The sequence below is a fragment of the Apus apus genome, chromosome 4, assembly GCF_020740795.1.
Source record: "Apus apus isolate bApuApu2 chromosome 4, bApuApu2.pri.cur, whole genome shotgun sequence".
Lineage (NCBI taxonomy): Eukaryota > Metazoa > Chordata > Aves > Apodiformes > Apodidae > Apus > Apus apus.
This window is the reverse complement of record NC_067285.1, coordinates 57342290-57361651: the sequence shown is the minus strand read 5'-3', so window position 1 is coordinate 57361651 and position 19362 is coordinate 57342290. Positions and strand designations below refer to the sequence as shown.

Below are 19362 nucleotides of genomic sequence, written 5' to 3'. Positions count from 1 at the left end.
ATGAGTTATTGCTTAAAGCAAACTACTGATATAAACCAACCTGGGAATATCTAACATATCTTGACCCACAATGCAACGTCTCTCCCCCAGAAAACAATGTGAGATTCTCTTCTACCAGAAAGTAGTCACCATCACCTTGTAGACTACATAACTCCATAGTGATTGATCTCTTACAAGTAACACCCATTTGTTGTAAACATCAGCAGAAACTTGAGAAACTGGATCATCCTGTATTTCCATCTCCTCTACAGTCAGTATGGTATGTACTGCAGCTCAGTGAAGACCTGCAATACCATTTTAGAGAGACTTTAAGAAATGTTTTTGTTCCAGTTTGGTACAAAATGCAAAACATTTTGAAATCCTGCACAAACAGAAAAGTTTGTTCTACACCTAATTCTGGGATAGCCCAATTTATGAGACCAAAGCATAGTTCAACAGCCAATGTTGTATTTCCCGGAACTGTGAGAGCTACCATAGTTAAACAATGGCATGTCAACCATCACCCTGCCCTGCCCACAAGACCCTATGACACACAACTGCCGAAGTCCAAAGACATTCCCATTGCTGACACCTACTTCTGCCATTAATAGGCTGTTGGGGGTTCTGGTTTGGGTTGGTTTTGTTTTGTTTTTATTAAGATAAGGCCCTCTGAGTCATCAGGACTAGAAGGGAAAGAGAAGCCAATTTGGTGAAAAAAGAAAGGAAAGAAAGACTGTACCGTTGACACACAACTCTCTGTCACTGTCCAGGCTTGTTAGAGGCAGCTCGTAAGCAAACGCCACAGACAGGTAAGTGGAAGAAAGAAACTGTTTTTGACAATCTAGATGCACATACCATGCACTTTTTCTTTTCCTTCCAAACAGAACTGTGTAAATACTGTTTCTAACTGAGCATGAAGCCTCAAGCCATCAAATAAAGTTTTCAAAACAGCAGTCCAGTATAATTTTCAGTGAAAATTAACAAATATAAAAAATTCCTTCAAACACCTGATGTTCCTGAACCCTCTGGATAAAACCAACACTTCCTTCTTTTATTCTCTGAAGTGACATCATTTATGTTCTGCTAACTCTATGTTCCTTAATTAGCTATGTTTGCTTTCATTGACATTCCAGTTTTATACCATATAGAGAGTGGGTTTTTTCCACACATGCACCTTTTTCATCAAATACACTTTTGTTAATCCTACACACTACTAGTGGACAGCACAAGAAAATAAGGAAAGAATAACTTCAGTTCTCTACTGAAGAAAGGACCTGTATGTAAGATATCTACAAATCTGGAATTTTTTCAATACATATGATAAAATATTGTCTTAGCTAGTGAGTTCCCTAATCAGCAGTTAATTATTTGTGTTTTAATATAGAAATATAAAGCCATCATATATTCCCATGTGTTAGATACACCTACACATACATTTTACACACTTGCTTCATCAACAGAACAAGCTACTCAGAATGCCATTATGGAAAATATTTGTAAAAAATCTTTTCTCCAGACCTGCTCCTTCCACCTTCTTGGCACTGAAAGCTGGAAAACTTTGTCTTGACATGTTAAAGTTTGTATGAAGAGCAAACCAGAGAATTCAATTGAAGTTCAACTTCTGCTTAAAAAACAAGTTATGTTCAGCTTTTTGTGTATCAAACATGAATATGTATTACAGAGATGAGACTAACATTTTAATGTCAGTTTTTGCTAGACTGAAGTCATGCTCGAAAACTGAACATATACACAATCTACTAAAGTGACAGACTTCATTTTCATCAGAAAACAGGCATTTAATTTAAGAAGAGATTAACAATCATAATTTTCTCAGACAACAGAACCTAAGTACATGCTCATTACAGTGTATTTCTCCAAACCCAAGATTTGGCCCTACATGTTAACAGCCCTGCACCTAAGCTTAACACTGTCTCGAAATAAAACCAGGGTAATTCATCATACATAGAATAGCTTACCTATTCATTGCCTAAATAAACAACATTTAAATTTTTTTAACAGGTTACAGTAAAATGCATTAGGTTTCAGTAAAAAAAGAACATATATTTCATACAAGCATTCATGTAGCCTCTAAGCTCCACCACAACATACAAACACAAACCTTTTTGCAGAAAAAGAAAACAAACACAATTATATGTAATTTCAAAGCATCACTCACCACCAAACTGAAAAGGAAAACGTGCTTTGTGTGCACAATGGTACTAGTGGCAAAACTGTTACTTAACATTCAGGTTACTTACAGATTTGTTGTCCAGCCTGCAAGATCTCCACTGTCCATAATAAGGTGATTTCCATCCAGAAGCCTGGGAGGGCTACTAGAGAAGGCAGGTGTCGGAGATTGGGAAGAAAGAGAATCCATGCTCCCAGTTGGGGTGTCTTCTCTGGGAGAGCTGTGAGTGTCAGCTAGAAAAGAGCACACAAGTCAGGAAAATACCTAAATAACCTTCTCATGAGTCAAAGAAGCTGCTTTGGTAGCAATATCCTGAAATACATATGACAAGAAAACTTACTCACATTTTCACATATTTCGGAGTACAAGCAATTGCCCAGCACTTCCCCAAAAGGCACCATTACAATTTCCCCTATCATTATTACCAGGTTATCTTCACAACATAACATATTCCCAGTCCCCTTTTCAACGTGTGTTTTATGTGGATGAAATTGTCAGTTTTGTGGGAAAGGGGGGGGTGTTTAGGCAAACGCATCACTTCAGATAACAGAATAGTTAGGGTGTACAAATCTGCGCATCTCTCTAACAACACAGTCTCAAGGAATATTTTGCTACACATTTGAGGAACTTATTGCTCTAAAGTACCATAAACAATCCTACCAATTGTAAAACAATGAAATTTAAAAAGGTCAGAATAAGCAGAAGATCTCTAAACAAACACACAGTACCCAAGAATGTTACTTTTATTACTCCTTTTTAACTGTTACATTTAAGAGAACTCATTGTATTCTCATCATTTGTTTTCAGAGGCTACTCTTAGACCGTCACCCAGGAGGCTACATATTAAGAGATGAATGCTTGAGAAAACATTAAAGGAACACTATTCCTATCCCATGGGCAGTAAGAAAAAGTTACCCGTGTCACAGCACTGACTGCAAACCATGCTGATACGTCTAGCCAAACAGCATGTTCTTCCCTGAAAAAACTAACCTGCACCTACATAGCTTTGCCTTTTTAAATTTTTATTTAAACATCAGCTGTACATTTTATAAATGCTAAAGGAGGAGCATAAAATGAGGATGACAGAAAATATTGAAGTTTCCACCACAGCTAAACTCACAGTCTCAAATGGGGCCTGTGGCTGTTTTGAGAATACTAATATTTAAGTCATAAGGGTCACTTCTAGACACCATTTACAGGGTTTCCTGCATCTGTTCCTTTCTCCTCTGTCCATCCTTCTCCCACTAGCACCCATGAACATGGCTCACAGCCCTGCTAAATAACCTCACAAAAGTCGTTCTGGAGTGGATTAGATATGGCTGACCTCACAGTCTTGGTAAAAAGTCCTGCTTCTTTGGGACCAAAAGATTTGCAGAAAAGAATGAACAACCAAGTCCTAAGAAAGCACCACAGTAACGTGATGAAAAACTGTTAACATGTTGTGCTTAGTTGACAAGCTGTGTCTCCTATATACAGTACAAGACAAAGTCCTGTACAGCGTTACTTTCTAAATCTAAATGAATTACAACTGTATGGTTAACAACTGAGCTTAATTCTATTCCATCAAGCTAAGCAGTATTGTTGCAGTTATTTCTTTCATTTATTTTTTTCTTAATTAATTAGAAATGCAACAACAATGAAAAACCACCTACACTGGATAAAATTCTTCTCACAACTCTATTACTGCCTCAACCACTTCAATTCCTTCTGCTTTGAAAGCAGAAAGCTAACAAAGCACTTGCCTGCTTCCTCAGTCATCTCACCCTCACCCCCTCCCAGCAACTCTCAGAGAACAACTTCCCTAGAGAGTAAAATGACATACAACTAAAAACACTGAAATTATAAAAGTCGTCATCTGGAAATTTCTCCCTAAAGCAGCTGCTAATTTAAGGACCAAAATTAGCCTGTAATAATAAAGTATGATAAGCTCTGAGGAGGAGAATGTTAACCTGGAAAAGTGAGTCACTGACACTCCAGCCCAATCCTTCTCCCCTCACACCTCCTCACTGCACCCAGGCCACGCTGCTCTGCCGCTCACATTTACATGACATGAGAACAGCAGGAGTGTCTGGTAAACATTCATTAATGACATCTCAGTTGCAGATATATGTGTCACAATTGTAAATATATGAGAAATTCTACAGTAATACTGCAATTTTACTTTATAAAGAAACTGAATTCCTTAAAACTAAATAGATTTAAGTCCTTTTAATTCATCACAATTTCTTTACAAAGTTGTAGTATTAATGCAACCCAGATTATCAAACTACACACTTTACCTTAACTTCTCACTTAGCATTACTAAAACAGTAGGAGAATGGAATATTAATCTGTTCTTTAACATTATGAACATGACCAACTCACTGTACCTCCCTACAGAAAGCAGAGGTTCTTCTGTTGAACTTTTTTCTCAGAGCACATAGAAAAAGTAAAAAATAGGAAATACTTCAGTCACGTACAGTCAAGTCTACAGAGGAGACTACAGTATACAAGCAATTGCATTTGACATGACCATAAATTAAACTCTATATTAAATCTTTCCTCAAATTTTACTTCTTCCTTCCTGAGCCAGTGTTTTCTCACGGTCAATATTGCATTGGAATCTCAAGAATAAGACTGGGTTTTGAACACAAAAACAAACCAGATATTTAAACAGGAAAATGCCTGTTAAATTCTATGGGATTAAGTGAACACTCTCTAAAAACACGTTTGAAGATATTCTATATTTCTGATGTTTTGAATTTTCCATGTTTGTAAAGCAAAACAATACCTTTGTTCAGGAAAAGGCATTTCTGTATTACTGCAAAAACAGATTACATTATCAACTAGCACATTTTCATGATCAAAACCAATATATGCTCAAACACCAAGTCTTTAAAATATAGTGTCATTGCTTCAGCAGTACAAAGATTTCACCTTGTGTGTTGATGACGAAAGTTCTGCTAACTTCAGAAACTATGTTAACTCCTATACATGGCACAGATGATAGAATTATATCCAGTTATCTCTACTAAGCTTAATAACCTGCTTTTGCTTAATGCCCATTTCATGTTGGACCAAACTGTATCTTCCAAAAAGTCTTTGTCTGAAGACATGAGCAGATGATAAAGGTAATAGAGAATCAATTGGCTGCTAATTAACATACTCATAAATGCACATACCTTCAATTTGTTAGGCTTTATTTACCAGGCACAATCCACGCATTGCTAATAAATACAGTACCTCTCATATCCATTGTTTGTGCTGTGCGAAGGTATTTAAACAATATCCTTTACAAGTCTAACACTAAATCTCTCAGTGTAGGAGATTTTGCAGTTTTGGGATCATGCACCTGTTTAATAAACCTATTTCATTTTCCCAGAGTTCTTCTTGAAAAGCGTGCACCAGATCTGAGTTCACAATTTTTGTTGTAGTCCCTTGAGTGCCACGTTGAGCATTAATTCCACCAGTTACTCCTACTCATGAGTTCTCTGTTCGTACATCTTCAGAATTCAGGGGCTCCCTAATATTGATAGTCTAATATTTTATTGTTTTTCTCTTCTCATTCCTCTTTACTTCCAACACTGTTCTCCAGTGAGCAGCACTGTCAGGTTTTCCACTTCTGTGAAGGGCTGACTGCCACACTGGACTGACAGGTCCTTTCAAAGAGGAGCTCCAGAAACTTCCTACTCTTCTTTTCTATCACTTGAATTCTAATGAGCTCTTACACTATAAAATAGGGAAGATGTGAGTTCTTTTAAAGCTCATTTATGTCATTCCTTGAGTATGCAGTTTGATTGATATTCTTAGTGCCTTTATTTTCTCTCCCATTACACTCTTATCTTTGGATGCCAAAGAGTACCAGAACAGATGAAGGATGTGAGGCTTCTCACTATAAAAGTGGTAAGTATATATGACATCTCAAACTTTTTTCAACACCCCAGCCATCAGCTCCTCATCTTTTCTTCTTTATGTTTGTGTGAAGCCTGAGTGCCTTCAGCTTGCCCATGCTTCTAAAGCTGCCACCAAGCTGCTTCTACAATTCACCTCCTCATCCTACACAAATAGGTGTGTAAGATACAATTTTACTCTCAACAGAATTAAAACTTGTTTCACATTCTCATCACCTTTTGCATACTATTTAAATTTTTTGAATGCTCAGATCCTTTTAAACTGACATCTAAATTATCTTCTTCTTCAGTGTTCTAATCAAAACACTCATCCAAGCCTTAGAGCTTTCACTGTGCCTCTGCAACAGATACCCGTGCTTTGTCTTTAGGGCTGATCACAGTTCAGACCAGTCCTACCTGGAAAATAAAAGCTGAGGTTGATTATAACCATGTACTGTTTTTTTTTCCATCTGGTACTACTTACCATTTGGTTTCTAAACCAAATATCCTTCCTCCCCTCCCTGCCTCATGTTGCCCCTTCTCATAATGAAAAATCTCCAAAAAGTAGGAAGGTACCTATATAGATTAAGACTTAACTCATTTAGCTTCTCTCTAGCAAATAGGTAATCCTCAATACCTTTTCCTTTTCACTGGATGAGCCTTGGATTGTAAAGGCTCTCAGAGCCTCCATACCAGAAACACAAACTTAGCTCCTTCCTAGGTTAAACATTAGGAAGAAATTCTTTACTGTGAGGGTGGTGAGACACTGGAACAGGTTGCCCAGGGAAGCTGTGGATGCCCCATCCCTGAAGTGTTCAGGGTCAGGTTGGATGGGGCTTTGAGAAACCTGGTCTAGTGGGAGGTGTCCCTGCCCATGCAGGGGGGTTGGAACTAGATGATCTTAAGGTCCCTTCCAACCCCAACCATTCTATGATTTTATGATTCTAACTGAGCATGACATGCCTCCCCAGTTGACTTTTTTCTCCTTTTTCCATCTGGCTAGTCTAAGAATATTTTTTGTTGGCATCCAAAGTTGAAAGAAACTGAAATACTTTGGCAGTGTCAATAATCAGATCCTTACTTTACTCCAAGAATTCTAAATAAGAAAAACCATTTGTAAAAAAAACTACAAAAATGAGAGAGCTAACACTATTAGTTACTTGCTTGAGTGACAGTTTTCTTCCAACTTGAGATTAAGTAAACTAAACAATTACATACTTTACTATTAAAAGAAAGACTAATCTTTAACATCAACATTACAACCAATGTCTATAGCTTAAGAATATCCAGAGGATGAAAGCAGTTTATCAAAGTGAGTGTTTCTGGAATAGATGAGGAACATATGACAGTTTCTATTGAGATACAAAGAATGAGCAGAACAGAACTGTTGTATATGTTTTAAGTGCTCATCAGATACACAACTTGTGACAAAATAAGAGGATAAAAGATGTCTTATCCTGCTTTGACACAATCATACAGGTCTAGTCATAGGTAAAGGGCAATGGGAAGAATTAATGAGGAGAGTAAACTAAAGACGCTGCAAAATCCCTATTACCACGTTCAGGTCTGACATTTTCTGCATCACGAGATGGGGAAGCAGCAGCTGCACCGCTGTGCAGCCACCCATCCTCCCCCATCAGCATCACAGCTGCCTCCAGCTCCAAGATAGCTATTTATGGTGAATGAATGTTAACTTCTGAAAATAATACAAAAGTTTAAACAAGTAGAAAGTAGCTTATGTTAATTTGTGGGTGCATACTATGTTTTCATTTTAATAGGAATGTCACAGATCAGGGATAGAAAAGAAATATGAGCATCACAAATATCCTCTGCCAAGTGGTACCTTAGTTCCATGTGGTAGAACTTCAGCATGCAGAGAAAACAGGCATGAAAAACATAATCAATTATTACTCACCTCCAGACTACAGAAGTTGTGCTATTTAAACACATACATTTCCAAACTGAGGTGAAATCACAAAAAAACAGCTAACAATGATTTGTTCTTTGATTAAAAATAATCCCAGAGAATGCTAAAACTGAACAAGAAAGTTATTTCACTGTTCCTGAATAATGGGTACTTTGGAGGTCAGATTGCTGTAAACACCCAGAAAAATAGCTTCATATTACCACATTTCAGTATCAAAAAGTATCCATTATCCTCATTGTGTAACAAATGCTACACACTGCAGAGCTGCCTTGGTATGCAGGCAGTGCATAAATAAATGTAGACATCATCGACTCATATACCCTAAAACCAACAGAGCTTTCATGGAGCAAATGGACAGCACACAGCCCACATCAGTTTCTTGCATCAGTTTCAAAACACACACAGCAAGAACTACATCTTTATGCCAGCTATTTTTTTCTCTCAGACAAAATAATTAACACAACTATTAGTGTTGACTACAGTTTTTCCTAGATAAAGACCAACTTTGACATACTTTTCAAATGTGTGCATGTACAAGCATGTGTATCTTAGGCACAAAGTAGCTCTTCCATAGAAAGATTTTTTTTTTTTTCCAACTCCACAATGATTCAGATATGTCAGAAAAAGGAGGAAGCTGCACTAGACAGAATTTGCCTCAAGACTGGCTGACGCAACTCAAGAATTGTAGCCAGCAAGGTGGGTGTCTGAGTTTGGGCTAGGAAAGGGAAAGAAATGTGCTCATCTGCAAGTTACTTAGAGGCAAGTGTGGTCTGGGGACAATTCCCCTGCTCACCTCCTTTTTAATACTATTTTTCTTTATTTCTAAAATGCAAAGTTGAATTTTAAACAAGCATCTTTCTAGACATACACTTAAACTGTAACAGCAAGCAATTATTTCAATTAATATCTTCCTCACTACAGGTCTCCTCTCAAAATTCAGCAGACCTAATTAATGTCTGGATTACTTCTTACATCCATAAAATCCTGAAGACACATAGAATTACAAATAAACCTTTCACTGGGCATGTTAAAACTAAAATGCATAAAGAACTCCAATTTATTCCTCAAGCTGTGGAAAAAAAAGTTAAAGATAAGAGTCATGGATATAAGGTTGAGGTGTTAATTTTTATTAAATTTTGAAATACAACATAAATGAGATACAAATGAGAGGTTCCTCTTTTGATTTGAGTATACTGTGATAAGAGAAGTAACATCTGAACTAAAAATTTACTCATTTTTTCACCAGAACTTGCTTGGCAGGAAACCACACATGGCCTTACCAGGCTGGCCAGATGCCACACATTAGTTTCATGGTTGAAAAATGCAGTGATGAACTGAAGCTACTTCCTGCAAACTGTGGCAAATACTAAGCTAAACAGATTATTCCACAGCTTTCATAGTTTTTTCATAGCACTGAGTGTTGTGGCTTTTCACAAGTCCATGCAACATTTACCTGTGGTCCAGACCTGTATTGAAACCTGCCAACAGAACAGCTCTAGTCCCATCAATGAGAAGGAAAACTGTGAAAAAACAAAGCAGATCAAAAAGGGGTACAATGCTATAATCATGGCTAAAATTTCCCTAATTCAGCAATGGTATCACAGTCCATGAAAATAGTGTTCTGTGTCTCCTCTTCCTTTCTGTTGAGTTGGCAGTTCAGACACTGATCAAGTGGAAAATGTCTCTGTAAGAGTCCTTCCACCCCCAAAAGGTAAGGTGTTCAAAAACCCTTTCCCTGAGCTGTCAAACAGAGATATCATCATGCTGTTGTCTCTTCTTCCCTTGCTATTTAGCTTACTCCACTTGGATTACTTCCCATGACCTACTAAAAGCAGAAGTTTCATACCAATAAATGAACAACCTCTGGTAGTACCTGGACAATGACAAAGACTACCTTCTCTCACATTTTGTATGTGACAGGTCTCTCATATGAAAGTCAGCCTGAAACATTTTCAGTATGCTGCTAACATCTGGCTATGCCCTCCTCATCATTTTGTTCACCTCTCTCCTTGTGCTGTAACAGTGACTTCAAAGGAGGGACGGATGAAACAGGATGCCTATGACTTACTGAAAAGACAACTGACAACAAGCTAAGCAAGCCTTATGGAAGTTTTATCCACCACTTGAACTGAAGGCAACAACTAAGACACAGAATGCACACTCTCATCCACAGGAAAGTTATTGAAGAGCTGAACAGCTTCAAGTCTTCGTTCTGCCTGTACTCCTGCGAGCTGGGTGAGAACATTTACTTTCAACCAACAGAGGCTGGCCAGGGCACAGCTGGCATTAGCAAAGATACATCAGTGACTCCCATGCCTAGGATTAATGGCTTTCAGCATGCCAAATTGGCCTTCTTACAGTATTATGTGCCTTTGCATGTCTGCATGCAGAAGGTAGAGAATTTAAGAGATGAGGGATTATTACAGGAGATCAGAGATATATAATAATGTCTGGCCTCAAGGAAAGACTGACCCTTTCTCCTGAACTCCTCATTCCTTCTTCAAATTCAGATTTTAATCCTAAATCTATTTATATTCCCTTTCGCTACACCTGACTCCAGCTGTGTGCATGTTTGTGCACATATGGCTGTGTTTACTTTAAACATTTCTAAAGACTTTAAATTGCATATGCTGAAACTGGACAAGTCTCACACCAACCACTAAGATTTGATACGTCAATTGGAAAGAAGTAAAAATTAGGAAATGTTTACTACATTACGACAGCTAAATTTTATTTTGGTTACCTGTGCAGTAAGTAGGCTGTAGCAAGTACATTACTCACAGGTAACATAACAATGGCTAGACAATCTATATTGTGTATATAATGCATGGACTAAAATTACTCCATTATTCCAAGAAAACTGGCTCTTTCTTTGGACTCAAAGCTTTCCAAGCAGAAGCTGATTATCTGATAGGAAATTGAGACCCTATACATACCCACTATTATTAGGGCAAAAACTTCACCTTTACTGGCAGTAGCTCAAAAAGACTTGTACTTTGTATAGCTCTCATCCTACTCAAAGCCATCAGGTGGAAGAAGCTATGACAAACAGCACAGAAATGCAGGAACTATTCTTGCAGCAAGTTGAAATACGAAGTATCTTAAATTCTACATGGCAAACATCAATCATCCTGATCTTCCACACACAACTAATGTTGGTGCACCTATTTTGTAACAGCATAGCTGTGTGTTCTGCTCAGCTGTTAACAATAGCTTCGTAAGCAAGTGTTGTAAGCCCTTATGGCTTTTTGATATGCCGATGTAGCTGCTTTTCTTTCCATTTCCCCTACTATGTGCCAGGTTACAGAAACGCTTCCAAGCAGCAGATTCAGAAATAGAATGAGTTCAAGGCCAGGCTTCACACCTGCAACCTTGCAGCTCTGGGCTGTTCCAGCCCTGAAGACCAGTCTCCTTATTATAAATCCAAGGCTTCCTATACCATCCAGGTTTTATGTTCAGCAATTCCAAATTAATTTTATGGTTTTTACTTATTTGTTTGGGGCAAGAAGCAACGGGAGGAGGAGGAGAGGGAATACTGCATGGAAGCTATATAACCATTACATGTATCACATTTTACTTTGATGAATTAATTTAATTTAATGCCACAGTAGTCTGTGCAAATTAACTTATCATTCAATTTAAGACACTATGTCACTCCGATTTCCACATAAAAAATCATAAATATCTACTCCTATTCAACACCAACATACCATTCATACTTTGGTTTTCTTAAATATTTCAGAGGGTAAATACAAGTTAGCACAAAGTCTTAAAGGGTTAAGTAAGAGTTCTGATTTTCATTTCTTTTAGAATTCTACACAAGAATCTGTTTTCTAAAGCACTACAAATATAATATTTACTTTAGAGCAGCAGCAGAAATCTATCACAAACGCCCCATAATGCCTCCTGAATTCCAGAGTAGGGGAATAGGAGAAAAAAAGCAAATAAAGAAGCCCTCCACATGATACTAGCATGCTATATCCACATATGTGCCAATGACAAATTTTTACACCCAGAGGGTACACAAACAGAATAAGGCATCAGCAAGCACTGTGACTTAAGACACATATTTTGGTTTGTTTAGAAAACAAGTTGTTCTGTAGTTGGACAAATAGCCATGCCAAAACCTATTTCTTGTGTCCAGGTGTGATCTACGCAACTCACGCTGACTCTTTGTTCATCTTATCTGAACTGCATTATAGTGCCTACTTTACACAGGACTTTTCTTGCCATGTTGCTCTAGTAGTCCTGCAAAATAGTTTAATAACCTCCAAGTCTCTGGCACAGAAAAACATCAAACAAAAAACCAAACCTATTTATTTTGCTACAGAACAAGTGCATAAAAATTAAAATAGAATTGGGAGAGAACAAAACTGTAGCATTGCCCTCTAGAAGAAACATAAACCAAAAGAGCTCTCTTCTGATATATATTGACTGTCCAAATGGAAAACAAAGACCTAATGACATTTTCAGAAGAACAGGATAATCAACTCCCTGCTATATCTAGCAGTCTTTCTCTCTCTGCATAGACAGAGACAGAATGCAATCAGTTGTACATAGCTGAGACTGTAAGCCACAGGAGTTTCTGCATTGCTACTTAATTCACTCTAAAATTCATTCACCCCCTAGAAGAATGGGAAGAATAAAAACTATTTACAGAAAAAGAAAGAAGAAAAAAAAAAAATCCAGATCCCATGTATTCATTTTAGAAGGCAAGAAAACTCTGGAAAAATGATCCTAATGTAAATCTCAGATAAATCTGCATTTTGCTGAAACAAGAACTTCAGGTTTAGGCCACATATGAAAGTAGCTCAGAGTTCCCTATTAAGTCTAGTTCTACTTGAGACAATGAGATGTTGAAAAACCTCAGAGTGAAAATTTAGTGACTGGTTTACCACAGAGGAAAGAAGTTGAAAGAAAAACAGACAGTATCATCTGTGGCTTAAATTTGTCTTTCAGGAAATGAAGATCCTTACAGTAGTAAATACAACATTTGAATTGTTTGCAAATAGGTTTAAATGCCATGTAAAAGGAAAATCTATGCACTATCAGAACTCAGTACAGCTAATTACTAGAGGGCAAACTAAAGATTTGTATCACACTTTGTGCGTGTTCTTTAACTATTATATCTATCAATATTTATGTCACTTACAGCCCTCTTTGAGTGGTTGCTGCACACATTTTGCGTTCAGTCAAGAAGCTTCCTGACTGCAAACATGCTTTTAAGAAGAAAAGCTGGCCTGAACTCCGCATTTCCAATTCAAGCAGTGGATTCTGAAGCCTGTTAACTCCCTGGAGCAGCTGATAGTTAAAGACTTGTTTCCGCTTTCCTAACGATTTCCTGGTTTGCATAACAATCCTAAAAGAAACACACTCAAGAAGTTTTTCCAGCACAGAGAGATATTGCCTCCAACATATTTCTAGTTTCAAGGCACACAAAATATTTATATATAATTACAATACCTTTAGAGATGTATTTGTCTACCAATATATTTACATATAAATATGTATCAGCTACTTGGCTTAAAACAAGATTATGATAATTTTGCCATATCCAGGAAATACAAAACACTGGCTTATGCCTGGTGCTTAACTCATGCCATTGTGAATAAAGAGGGGGGAGGGAAGGGGTTTAATGTTTAATTTCCTCTTAAAAACACACACATGATAAAATCTTCCAAAGAGCAGTTATAAAACATGCATTTGTTAGCCAAGAAACTAGGTAAATATGGAAGTAAGCCCAGGCTCACTTTTATTCCTCTCCCGCCGGCTCCAAAGAACAAGGCAACCGAAGGCCACAGTGCATATTATGCACCCTGAATCCAATGGGGTCACTCTTCAGATAATGCAGCGATGCAGCTGGGCTCCAGGTTTTGCATCACTGCATATACTGTGAATGTGCCAAACAACCATTGCACCAACCACTGACACAATTATCCGGCTAAACACAAAATAAGCATTAGCATGTAGTGGGGACCTACCAGCAGCCAGTTCCTAGCAACAACAGTCCGAGAATGCCGCTACCTTCTGTAGTGGCTGGAGAATTAGAAAGGGTAATTTTTGGAAGTTACAAGGGGAAATATAATCTGCAGATCTCACTGCAAGTCATTTCCACCCATCCTGGAGCTGTGTCTTCACCTGCAGCAATTCAGGCTTCATCACAGTTTTACGATGCATAGTGATGTATTAGGTTATTCTGCAACTCACCATAGTAGAACTTCTAGACAAGTACCAAATTTCTGCATTGTATGTAACAATTACAGCCTTTAACAATTCCAGCTTTTCTCATTGTTTAGATGCCCAAATTAGAGAGAAATACAGACTGTATTTAGGAGAAACTGAACATTTATAACAGTTCTCAACAGTAACATTGTATTTTCAGCTCTTACAGTAAAAATAATCTATCAAATACTTTCTGTCTACTGTCTTAGGGTCAAAGTCAGGTCCTCAGTGCACATCTTGCAGCATGGAATTGGAGAAGTTGTGGTACTTTTTGCAACCTGCTGGGATTAAGACTCAAAAAGAAATGTAAGCAACTCTGCGAGTGGCTTCAATTTTGTTTTGTTTTTCAAATGAGGATAAATTTATTATTGCAGATACAGCTCAAGAGCTTTCTTAGCTTTCAGTAGCATATTATTCAAATTAACACAGCTTAAGCTTTTTAAGCAGATGCACCTTAGACACCTTCTAGTTGAGGCATTTAGTTTCATATTTGATGCAAGAGCAGAAAGGCACAGAAATTACATATCTCTGGTGAATTAAACCCAATGGCAGACATGTTGAATTTCTTGTAGACTGTAAAACTGGCTTTGAGACAATAAACAGTCCTGAGTTTATTTCTAAAACCTGCTTAACAGCTGTTGTAGCTATTTGTCCTCTTAAGAAATCAACCACTGTTGACCACTGATTTAATGACAGTTCATCAGTGAATTTCATAGTACTGCATGAGATCCAAGATCTTCCTGCTTATTTTCACTTGCTAACTGGACTTTGTGCCCTGATCCCATGATTCTTCATGTGAAAAGACAATTGACTAACATTAGGAGGGAGAAAGGGAATAGGGTGGAGAAAATCTGTAACACAAAATGAGCACTGACTTGCCTTCTCAGTACTGTATGTACCCCCAAGCAATGAAATTTCAGGAAAATTAGTATGTTTCTGGCTAACAGTCAGAATATATAAGATGTTATACACCCTTTGCCTTAATGTAGGTTGCTACAGCAGACTCCAACCAAAAGCAAGATTTTTTTCTTTGCTTCTCAACAGTAAGGCAATCCTACAAGTATTTACTGCTAGTTACATCAAGGCATTAAAGATTCAAGTGAAGGAGTAGTATTCTCCAGTGCAGTGGTGACCTGAGCCTTTAATCCACATGAATTTAACTGTAGAGTGCATTAGCTCTTCTCATAAAAGATTGGCTTTAATTTTAGTTCTCTTTCCATTTATCTTATGATTGTGTAATCTTCAGTAGAGGTCAAAGAGATTTCCCCAAAGAAACAGGAGCTGCTTCTTTTTTAGAGGGGAAAAGCATATTTAAGACAGTTTGTCCTACTTCTAAACATATGTCACACTCTCCTTTCTCTGTACTTTCCTTGCTGCTTTACATGTTCCAAAGCAATTAAGCAAGCATGCATGTGCATGCACACATATACAAATGAAATATGAAATGAAAACACCTACTGCAGATAGGATACACAGCCCATCTGCTGCAAAAACTGAAATTATTATTAACATCTTACCATCATCCAGCTCAAGATAGAGATTGTAAACAGCCAGAGGCCTCTTAATACGTTGTCCTTGTCTTCTTGATTGCCTTGGTGGGGCATTTGGAGGAGACACTGACATACAGATTGGCTCAGAGAAAGTGGCATCAGGCAGGGTTTTGAAAATCTGCAATCAAGAACATAAAGGGTGTTAATTATTTATCACGAAGAGCAACCTGTGTAACGCAACTGTAAACCATTATCAAACAACATTTGTTTTGGATTTCATTCAAAGCAGGCAGGAGCCAAAAATCCATTCCTTCAAGTTTGGGAGTATGCCGTGGGTCTTTAATGAGTGCTTTTTAAAATAAATAAATAAAATATTAAAATAAGCAAGAGCACTGTCTACACATTAACCAAGCTGCAAATCAGTTAATCCAAAGACAAAATATTTGCAGCTATGCTTGCCAGCTGGGATGGAGGGGAAGGGGAAAAAGGAGGATACTAACTTTATGAACCAGTAAACAAAAAGCTTTATAGCTTTAGCTAGGACCTTTAATTCTGCCAGAACATCCATTTTAATTTTCAAAACTTGTGATATAATTATAATGTCAGCCATTTTCATTTAAAAAACCCATACTCATGACAGGGAATATTTTGAGGTAAAGGGGTTTTAGTGAGAGATACCATAGTAACATACCATGTGAGAATTTTTTCAGTTAACAATTGCATATTGAGTCACATTTATATTAAATTATTATATTCACAAAGATGCATATAAAAAGGATGGCATTTATTATCATTTGATGTTTAATGTCATGACCATTAGCATATCACCACTCCATACAAAATACCATCTTTTCTCTTTGAATTAACCAGCAATGCAGATTTGCTGAACCTTATAGCATTTCTACTTTAACTGTCAGATATGGGGTACAGTCTAATGATGCTAATTTGCTTCTAGAAAACTATCAGTATGCTGATGTACAATTTAACAGCAGCCTTTTACAAGTGATCACAGCAGATTCACATGAACAAATCAGCTTAATATGAATTTCCTCAAAGACAAATGAACAGATAAAGACAAACACAAACAAGGCTGTAAAAGAAAAGCCCTGTGTCTGTACAGCACCTTACAGCAACACAACATGGTAATATAACAAGGTAAAATGAAACACTATATGGTAGGTTTTTATGCCACAACTTTACCACGTATCTGGTTATGAAATATTATATAGAGGAGACTTGAAATGAATCTTTGAAGGAGAAGCCATTTATGAAATAAAACTCCATGCAGAGAGTATAAAGAAATGCCAGATAAAGCATTTTATTATTATTACAGCACATGTCAGGTGCAGCATGAAGCTAGAAGCCAGCCTAGGCTACTTTACAGGTGAGAGAAATGACATAAGCATCCCGAGCACTCAAGACATTGTGTTAGAAGTATAAGAAACTCTACGTGCCATCAAATCTTGTATACACTGGCTTACAGCTGCTTAATCATCACTCTTGTACTAGCAGGTGGAAGACTCTGCTAGTAGCAAATAATTAGAAACACCATTTTCAATGAAAACTGTGGAAGAATTATCATACTGCCAAAACTGGGCAGCAGTAGGCCAGAAGTCTATATAAGGTGTGCAAAAGAAAGCTCCAGTGGACATTTACCTTCCTTCCCAATAAGTGAACATTGCTGTAGGGGAAACAAAATGATGTAATCTGAACTTTACCATATCAGTGTTAAGAAAACTGCCTTCCATTCCTTCACATGCCTACAAACAAGGGAGTATGACAGAGCACCAAAACAGTGCAAAGAACTCTCCAAAACAAAGTTTACAAAGAAGAAAGGAAACGGTTCAACCTGGTTCTCCCCAGTACAGACACAGCAGCACGCTCAGACAGTGACAAAGCTCTAACTGTGCTTAGAGTGCTAAAGCCATTTCTTCAAACATGATGCAACATATAGTAAGGAAATCTAATGTGCACCTAAATGGCACTTGGCTAACAGTACCACACTGCCCCCTTATGTGTAAATACAAGGCTAGATTGAGCAGGTTTAGGGATAAATATTTGCTTCTGAAAAATTCAAAAGTACCAAAACTTTACATGCCATCTTTTCACGGACTAAGTGTTGCATTTGGGCTCTCTGGTAATTAACTCTCTGCCAAGAGGTTTCAGCATGTTGTTTACTGTGTTGCATTCCACAGCTGTGTTTATTTGTACAGCCTTATCTCCACTGAAATTAATGGTGGTGAGAGCAAGTATTCCCCAGGAGTACTTTGTAAGAGTTGAGCCTTCTTGTATGCATTTAGGTGACCTACAGAGGTTTCAGTAAAATTCTGAAGTGCTATATCCTCATCTTTCACAAATATTTCAATATACTTTTCTAAAACTTAGCATGAGAAACTAGAAAATTCACAAAAGCAAAACACAAGAAAACCACAAAAGCAATCCTTACTCAATGGTACTCCCTGCCAGACAGGCAACAGGATAAAAAATTGGGAGACAGGTAATGAATCCAAGCAGATTTTTAACTGTACGTAGCTACATGGTAAAAAAATGGTTGGTAGCTTGTTCCTTTTAATGGGAGGAAAACACCTGATGCAATAAACAGGAGAAATAAGAAGGCAGTAAAGTCACACGCAAGCAGTAGCAATCCAGCACGTGCCAGTTAACTTCATAGCAATACTGGTGGAAGGTAGTTATGAGCTCTCCAGAATAGTTCTGTCTCCTAATAAAAGTCAGGGGTCCTCTCTTTCACTGTCAGGGTAAGCATATCACCTTTACTTTTAAATTTTTTAGAGACAAAGTTGTGCATCAGTTCCCGCTCAGCACAACCCAGTGCTACCCAGTCACAGCTCTGGGCCTCAGGCAGGCAGACCCCTCCTACAGACAAGACACTCAGGCGGGCATCAGGCCTGTGCCCTATTTTACCCTCAACTCTGCTCTCAACTTCTTGTTCTAACAGAACATTAGGGAAGTTTCATTTATGGGATAAGGCAAATAAATGGTATATTGCTTTCTAGGGAGCAGAGATCACCTCTGAACAGCTGAGTAGCACAAGACTACCTGTTCTCCACACTCACTGGGACCATGACAAGGTCCCACAAAATCTCTCACTCCTACATTCCTCTAATGCAATGTTAAAGGCTATAGCTCTTCTTTCCTTGAACTCATACTCAGTATCTATCGCCACAGAGAAGGGATTCCTGAGAGAAGTACTCAGATATGAACTAGAGAACGCAGCCTCTTGACTATCTGCAGGCAAAGGTTACCCATACAGAGAAAACTGGGACTGTCAGACTCAGCAATGAAATCACCACATTATCATGAGTTCCCTGCAGAATTCTGAGATGCTCAAAAAAAAAAACACAAAAAAAACCCCACAGACACAACCACCACTAGAAAGATAATTAGGCTTTGTTTTATATATAAACAAAACAGGAAACATCCTGTGCCCTTGTGTTGCATGAAAAAGTGTATTTGGGGTCACTTTTGCTCTTTCAAGCAGCTCATATTTGTGTTCTTCCCTACTTTGGTACTTTCATTTTGTCTTTTCAGTGGAAAATAAAATCCAGTACAGCCCATCCATAACTAGCCCTGCTTTTTAAGCACCAGAAATCATCTTCTGTTGCAGGCCAAAGCTACAAAGCTCGTACCACAGTTTAACAAAGGTGAGCATCTGAAAAGTAAGCAGAA

The 19362-nt window shown here is 37.8% G+C and overlaps 1 protein-coding gene across 2 annotated transcripts in view; it reads right to left on the bottom strand.

The window, feature by feature from the left end:
* The window catches only part of ARHGAP10 (Rho GTPase activating protein 10), a 144843-nt gene that overhangs the window by 21081 nt on the left and 104400 nt on the right, over positions 1-19362 (bottom strand). Inside the window, exons 19-21 of one of the 2 annotated variants that reach the window (XM_051619966.1) lie at positions 15703-15853; positions 2238-2400; positions 1516-1600 (exon numbers count right to left, since the gene is read on the bottom strand). In XM_051619966.1, coding sequence (XP_051475926.1) covers positions 1594-1600; positions 2238-2400; positions 15703-15853 — 321 coding nt within the window. In that variant the 3' untranslated portion in view covers positions 1516-1593. Of the gene's footprint in view, positions 1-1515; positions 1601-2237; positions 2401-15702; positions 15854-19362 lie in introns of those variants that run through there. The other variant, XM_051619965.1, reaches the window with a different exon arrangement.